The sequence below is a fragment of the Dasypus novemcinctus genome, chromosome 31 (assembly GCF_030445035.2).
Source record: "Dasypus novemcinctus isolate mDasNov1 chromosome 31, mDasNov1.1.hap2, whole genome shotgun sequence".
In the NCBI taxonomy this organism is placed as follows: domain Eukaryota; kingdom Metazoa; phylum Chordata; class Mammalia; order Cingulata; family Dasypodidae; genus Dasypus; species Dasypus novemcinctus.
In genome coordinates, this window is record NC_080703.1 from 11,901,271 (window position 1) to 11,909,819 (window position 8,549).

An 8,549-nucleotide genomic window follows, 5' to 3' on the forward strand; every position below is an offset into this window, starting at 1 on the left:
TCCTAAAATTATTTTGATACCAAAGCTACATAAAGACATAAGGAAAGAAAACCAAGGAATAAATTTCTCTAAAAAATATAGATCCAAAATCACTCAACAAAAACTGGCTTATCAAATCCAACAGAATATTAGATGTATCCTTGTCCTAGTGAGATATATCTCAGTACTCAAGAGTGTTCAAAATAAGGAAATCAGTGTAATATACCACATTAACACAATGAAGAGAAAAATCACATGAAAATCTCAATTAGTGCAAAAATGTGAGCGATACGTTCCAACACTGTTTCATGATAAAATCACTCAGAATAATAAAAAAAGAAAGTACCTTCCTCAACATGATTAACAGCATATATGTGAAAACACAAGTAATCTTATCTTCAATGCTGAAAGAATGAAAGCCATCCTCTTAAGCTCTGGAACAAGACAAGGATGGCTTCTTTCTCTATTGCTATTCAGTAATGTACTGGGAGTTAGGAAATTAAGCCACAAAAATAAATAAAATGAATCCAAATTAGAAAGGAAGAAGTAAAACTATCTGTTTTCATGATGTCATGTTCCTTTATAGGGAATATGACAAAGCATCCACAAGAAACCTCTAGATCTCATAAATGAATGAAGCCAAATACAAGGTATGAGATTCTTTTTAGTTTCTGGGGGTCAAGGATTGAACAATGAAGGTGTTCTAGCACCTGAGCCATATCCACTCCAAGCTGTGGAAGTAACATGCAAAAATTTGTCCTGATTTATACACCTGCAAAGAACATTCTTAATTGTACATTTAAAAAATCCATATACCATAGCATCTAAAACAACAAATTACTTAGGAATAATTTTAACTGAATAGGTTAAGGACTTGCACAATGAAAACTAGAAAATACTGTTGCAAGAAATTAGAGAGGGTGTAAGGAATTGGTAAGATATTCTCTATTCATGGATAGGAAGAAGTCCTATTATTAAGTTACCAGTACTACCCAGAAATCCATAGCTTCATTTTTATCCCTGTCAAAGTCCCAGGAGACTTTTTAAGCATAAATGGAAAGGTAAATCTTTATTCAGATAGAATTATATTTTATCAGGATTGAGTATACTCTGTTAAGAAGATCTATTTATTTTCATGTCTTTGGCCTTTTTAGACTTGGAGATGTTTGAGATCAAGCACAAAACTTATATCTTTCATCATCCCCAGAATATAGTTTAGTGCTTACCTTACAGTATTCTGAAAAAATATTTATTTAATGACTGAGAAAACAAAGAGTTGAGTGAGTTGAACAGATATTGTTAACTATGCTGGAGAAAACAGAAGCAGTGAGACTTGAGGAAATCTTGTTTAGAGAGGATGGCCTCATGAATGAGAGCCAATGCCAGAAGACACAGGTAAGATTCAGAAGAGATTTTAGTGTATCCAGAATCTCTCTCCAGACTGAGCAATAGGGAAATCACTCAGGGGAATCTTGCAATCCAAGAGCCCATGCCTAAAGAGAGGTGACCTACTCCTGGGAGGAAGGAGTGCACTGGGAAAATAAATGAACATGGAGCTCCAAAGCTGTCTCCCAAAGGTCAAAATTAGCACAAGATTTTATAGTGTTTTTCTTTCTTTCCTCTGGAAAATTAAATATCTCATGGAGGAGAAAAGCAAAAGAATACTTCATTAATGATGCTCACGGGAATGACATCCATCAAGGTACAGAAACCCTAAATGCTTCCCTAAACTACTTCAAGTCTACATATCTCTGATGATGAGGAAACACAATTGTATTTTCTAGAGACCTCGTGAGTGGGAGCATCTCCCTGCCCTTCCTGGGAGCAGTGCTTCCACCTTCATCTTCATTCAAGAAAGAATTGGTGAGCTTAGACCCTTCCTTGGTAACTTCAGAGATTCCTCACAGGTACTGCGGGAATGTGTTATGGCTAAAAGTAACCCTGTTATTAGTGGTAACTTGAGACCTAACAGGGTACATACATAAAGGAAGCAAAATATTTCAAAGTTCTGCCTATCTAAAAAGCCTGAGTGCAAGTAGATACTGGATACCTAAAATATCTTCCTTCTACAGTCTGTCTTTTCTGGCCTTAGCTCTCACTTATGGGGCTTCCCTCTCTTAGCAAGATTTTTTCTTGTTTCACTGCTTCTTCTTTCTCCACATTTCTTAGATGTGTCTGTTTCTTCACGTTCCTCTTTGTAGATATTACCAGTAGAGAAGTTGTGAGCTTAAAAAACCATCATCAAAATGGACACGATGCCCTCACAACACCGCTCTGAGACCACCTTACTTTGTTGTGGAATATTTGCTACAGATTGAGTTAATAAGAGGTGTATGAGTTGTATGCATTCGTGATGTGTCATTTTTTACTTTTCCGTTTAGGCTCACTGTATTGTATTAACTAACCCCCAAATCACTGAACTGCTCTTAAAAAAAAAAAAAAAACAAGAAAAGAGGAAGGAAGGATGGAAAAGGAAAAAAGCTTTATATTGTGTTAATACTTTTTGTTGATCAAATCACAGGGAAACATGCACTGTAACTGAATAAAACATGTATCAAATTGTTGGTGTAAGTATTACTAATGGGTAGAATTACACAGCAAATATCAGATCATTCCTTGTATAGGACAATATGCCACTTAAAATAAATTTGAGATGAAAAGAAAAACATAATTTCCAAGCAATAACAGTACTTTATTATTTTAGGAAATGTGGTAGTATCTTCTACCACATGAACACACAGTTTGACAATTAGAAGGTGCAAAAGCTTTTTGAATACTTTTAAGAATTTGGTGTGGAAAGTTGACAAATGAGATGGTTCTTTCACTAAATAGTAACTAGGCCCATCATACCTTTTATTTATTTGGGGTGGTCTTTTTATTATATCTGACAGTTGAAGGTATTTCTGTCATAGCTGTAAACAAACTTATCATAAATATGTTAAAACATACTCTGCATAATATGATTTGCATATCTTTTTGACCTGAAAATCTGAAGGCTAATTCAAACTGGCATGTTTTAGACATTTCAAGAAAATCAAAACCTATTTTAATACCAAATCTTTAGATTTCCTGAAGAATTTAGTGAAAAATGATAGAACATACATTAAAATTGACAAAATTTTGGAAGTTCAATTCAATAAAATATAATATAACCTCCAAAAACCTTTCAGATATTCTGTTTGAGGTTTTGTAATGTTTAAGTGATTTATGTTAAGCACAGTGCAATATCATGAATTCATTTTTACCAGTAAACTATAAAATGCAAATTTTTGAGTAGCATTTATGTTAGTATAATAAAAAATTAAAATATACAAATAATTTTCTTTTTAGTCTTTACTAAAATAAATTATACTTGATCTATTAACTAAATTATTTGAGCATTCTTAAAGTATATGGAGGAAATTAACTTAGACATTCACTATAAGGTACATGGTATCTAAAAATCTCTCAATACAGTTCTCATAATCAGCAATCATTTTATAGATGAGGGACTACATTATAGGTCTTAACATGTTACAAACATTATATTCCTAATAGATTTGGAATAACATGATCAATTAAATGGTTTTAGCAGTCATGATTTTATGTCAGATGAACACAGATCTCTACTTTCTTGAAGAGAATGGCAATTTTCTGATAGTAACTCCTAGAGTATACTGTATCCAGAAACCATGCCAGTGATTTGGAAAATCAAGAGACCTAGGGCACATGGGCCCCTCAGTGTTAACTTTTGGAGTAAATTTTAAGTCAATGTTGGAGGTAAGTTACTACCAGGTTAGAGGTGTGGAAGAGGGGAGAGTTCTTGGAAGAGGAAGAGTAAACTCTTGACTTCCCTGACTCATAACCCAGTGTTTGGAGAACAGAAAATCAAGAAAAACATTCTCCCTCCCCAGATCAATGTCAAAGAAGGAAATGATTATTCAAGGTTGGATCAACAAAAAGGCAGATGCTCCCTAATGAGCAGATATAGAGAAGCTGTAAATATCTCCTCTGCTGCACTCAGTTATCTTATGTACACTCAGGCTGGATGCCTTATGGGTGTTTCTTTGGGGTCCCAAGTCTGGTTTAAGGATTGATTCCCGACTCTCTTCTTCTGTCTTTTGTGGGGGTACAGCCTCAGTCTCCTTCCCCAACCAAGGACTTTGGACTTCTACAGAAATACCGTCTTACCAATTCCATTGAAGTGAGTCAGAGGGCTCAGCAGAACATGCAGGGAAGATTCTGGTTGGATGGAATTTGGGAGTTTGACTTGAGCTCATCTGGGATCGACTCCAGCCTGACCCAGAGCTGAATGATCATTGTACTAGTCCTCAGGCCTGCTAAGATAATGGATTTTTTTTTTATGTTAAAAATGATTGTCCATTTGAGTCAGTAATACAGGACACATTACAGATGACTAAGAAAGGAGAAAGGAAACCCATTTAGAAGAGGGAAAAGCAGGGATAAAGCAGTTCCAGGAAAAGGGAAATAACTGTCCAAGGAGTTTTGTAGTAAGGTGGGAATAGGGGAATGGGCTAGCAGCAGTGGCAGAATGTTCAGTGAATTGAGGCATTACTTTTTTTTGTTTTACATTTAGGATGAGTTATATTTAAGCAAATGTCTCTTTGATAGGAAATATCTAATATAATGGAGGTAGATATTTCCTTTCAGTAGCATTTCATGAGGCATATACTCACACATTGGATAGTCACATAAAAAAAGTTGTTTTTATATAATGGGTGGAATTTATATACTACAACATTTACTCAGTGGCCTTTTTTTTTTTTTAGAAAGATCAGGTCTTTACTGCAAAATTATTCAAAAATATCACAGCACACACCCTTTAAGGTATTACAAAGCACTCTTCAAGACCAGAGGCCCACAGTTTATTTCATAAAAGCACAATTTATTAATAGTGTGGGCTCCTGCACACTCAGGGACCTGGGGCAATTCTGGCTCTGTACAAGCCGAGTTTGTGGTTTGGCCTGAATGTTGCTGTGGGGGCTGGAGAAAAGGACCTATTTTATTGTTTAAGAGACTCTGGTTTTCTGGTCACAGGCTTCCAGCTTGGGGATAGAGAAGCTGTGTGGCAGCCTCCTCCCCCTGCACCTCAGCAATTACGCCTATTGGGCAAGTTACATATGTTGTCCGTTGGTCATTTACATTCCCCATTGCAGCTTATTTTTGCAACTCTCTACCTTTATATATGAGGGTGTATGTCCTTCTTCTTTATAAGTAAACTTTCAATCAAAAAACTGCAAGTTTTTCCCTTCAACTTTGCTCTTTGCCATTTAGTTCTTCTATGTCTTTATAAACACTTTTGGAGGAATGTGTTAATGGCTATCATCATTATATATGATGTTCACCTCATTATTTTTCAAACTTAGAAAGTTCTGCTTCCATTAGATTAATAGATCAATTTTTAATTGCATTACCAACTGTTTTTCCTCATCGTGCCTTTTGGGGTTAGATCTACTTCTGAAATTGCATCACTTTCTGCCATCCTTTGGAAGGCATTTTACTTTGCAGTGGACCACAGGTGGCTTTTATTCTTTACATAATCTGGAACAATTTTCAGTCTGCTCTTGCTGGAAAAGCAACAATGGAACTGAAATAAGACTGTTGAATAGGCTCTGAGAGATGCAGAAAGAATGACAATTGAGAGTCTAAAATTCAAAATAAGACATATCTGATTCCAAAAATTTTGCCCTTAATAAAATTTAAAAATACATCAAATGCACCATATAAAAATTCCCAACATTGTTGTACTAGTTACATATTTTCAGTTATGAAACATTTGTTTATTCCCATAGGTCATTTTATGCTTGAAGCGACCATTCTATTAAGTGTCTTGTCATTGTAAAAAGATATCACTGCCTTTGTCTTTTTTGTTAATTTCTTTTTGTTCTTTTTTTAGTTTTTCTTGGCTTCAAGGGTGATAAAACTGGAATTGGATTGCCATCAGAAGCAAGAAAGGATTTCTTCATCACAATTTCTCATGTGATGCTTGAGTTTTTATCTTTCCTTTTAAGTCTATTTAATTCCTTCCTGTCTTATTACTGAGCAGATATTTTATGTTCCTTTAAATAAAGGGAATAAAGTGATCATAACAAAAGGGAGCATTGTGTTTACATGAGCATGGGAGGCTTGTCAGCTAGAATTTCAGAGCACCATTTCTAAATACTTGGAGAATGGAAAACCTGATGTTGTCAGCTTGCATATTATTTACTCCTGGATTATCTGTGTGGCTGAGTATGAGAAGAGCATGATGTTAACTCCAGCCCAATGATGCTAAGGTGTGCATTATGTGTGTGTGTGTGTGAGGTGTGTATGGGATATGATGTGTGATGTGAGCAGTCCTCAGAGCAGTGGTATCTAAGCTCATATATTACAATAGGTTGTCTTCTATAGCACAGAGCCTGGAGGCTATTCTAAAAATGCCAATAAGACCAGTTCCATTCCATTTGGTGGGATAGCTTTGCATCCAAATTAATGAATAGTGAGAGGTTCAGAATATGAATAAAGAACTCCCTGAATTTGAAGATTCAGCAGCAACAAGTCTGCCTTGTTCTTAAACTTCCTCTGAAATCATCTCTATTCACTATCCTCTTAATCATTTCCCTGCCACACTGACCTCCTTGTTCACTCTGAACACTGGAAAAAAGTCGTTTTTAGGGTCTTTTTCCTAGAAGTTATCCCACTGGGCACAAATTTCCCCTTACATCCTCATGGCTACTGCCTTCTTTTCCTTTAGGTGCCTCTTTGAATTTCACATCATATATGGGACTTTTCTGAACACCAAGTGAAAAACAGCTCCATCATTTCACTTTTTTTACCTGCTTTCTTTTCCTTAAAGCATGTGAAATCATCCCCTTTATAATATGATTGTGTTTTAATTGCATGTATTCTATGTGTGCTGATGGTTGGGACTTTTGAGTTACAGCATTGTAAACTCATTGCCACAACTCTACTTGCCTCTTAGTCACAACTCAATACATATTCCACAAATGAATGAATATCTCATGAAATCCCTAGTGTTCATGAATTCTTGGTAAAGGGCTGAGTTTGGGGGATGGAATTCCTAGTCATAGGTGGCACTACAAATACCCTAAAGGGATAAGATCTATATAAATAATATAATATTAAATTTATCACTGAAATAGGCAATGTAACATTTCTGTTTGGGTAGTGCTACTTGCTTTGTTCCTTTTTGTTTCTTCTTAGTCTCATCAGACACATGAGACCTGGAAATGAAACGCAAATTTCAGAATTTCTTCTCCTGGGATTTACAGAAGTTCCAGGAGTGCAACCCCTCCTCTTTGGGTTGTTCCTGTCCATGTACCTGGTCACCATTTTTGGGAACCTGCTCATCATCCTGGCCATCATCATTGACTGTCACCTCCACACACCCATGTACTTCTTCCTCTCAATCTTGTCCCTTTGTGATATTGGTTTATCCTCCACTACTGTCCCAAAGATGCTGGTGAACATCCAGGCACAGAGTAGAATCATAACCTATGCAGGCTGCCTCACCCAGATGTATTTTTTCTTGCTCTTTGGAGGGTTGGATGACTGCCTCCTGGCCGTGATGGCCTATGACCGCTTTGTGGCCATCTGCCACCCCCTTCACTATACAGTCTCTATGAAACCCCAGATCTGTGTCCTGATGGCTCTGGGGTCCTGGACCATGAGTGTTATGGAATCCTGTTTACAGAGTTTATTGGTGTCACAACTGTCCTTTTGTTCAAGTGTAGAAATCCCAAACTTTTTCTGTGAACTTCGTCAGATGGTCCAACTTGCCTGTTCTGACACTTTTCTCAATTACTTAGTAATGTATTTAATAGCTGGAGTGCTGGCTGGGGGTCCCCTTGCTGGAATCCTTTTCTCCTACTATAAGATTGTTTCCTCTGTATTTGCAATCTCGTCAGCTCAGGGGAAATATAAAGCATTTTCAACCTGTGCATCTCACCTCTCAGTAGTCTCCTTATTTTATTTCACGACCATAGCGGTGTACCTCAGTCCTGCTGCTTCACACAACACACATTCAGGTGCACCAGCCGCGGTCATGTACACTATGGTCACACCCATGCTGAACCCCTTCATCTATAGTCTGAAGAATAAAGATATAAAGAAGGCTCTGAAAAAATGCTTTGGGAGGAAAGTCTGCAAAGTGTCATTTGTCTTGCAGCAGCTGAAAGGCCAGTTTTAGCAGCTCCTAAACCTTCAGAGCTACATATTTCCTTTCTTTGTTCAGTAGGTGCATATAGACCTGCCTAGAGTCAAGATGACCTCAAAAATGAAGAAGTAAAATTTTAAATCACACATTGTGTTATAGAGCAAGATTTTATTTTTGATAATGAAAGAGTTCTCCTTGAAGTATGCATGATTCATGTACATATTTAAGGAGTTTTTCAGTGTTGTTCAGGAATGGATTGCATTTTCTGAATAATTTCATTGGATCACCTCCTGTTCCTGCTTGAATTCTACCAATGCTGCCTATGAATATCACTTCTTGATTTCCTCTGAATAAAATATCTGCTTTTGTTCAAAACTGTCATAAAATTTAAAGAGGTGACAAAATACAACCTAGG

At 36.6% G+C, this 8,549-nt stretch overlaps 1 protein-coding gene across 1 annotated transcript; it reads left to right on the forward strand.

The window, feature by feature from the left end:
• The first annotated feature begins 7,195 nt into the window (after positions 1 to 7,195).
• LOC139437953 (olfactory receptor 7A17-like) lies at positions 7,196 to 8,167 on the forward strand. The gene has a single exon (XM_071212827.1). It carries the CDS (start codon positions 7,196 to 7,198, stop codon positions 8,165 to 8,167), a length of 972 nt encoding a protein of 323 aa, XP_071068928.1.
• The last annotated feature ends 382 nt before the right edge of the window (positions 8,168 to 8,549 follow it).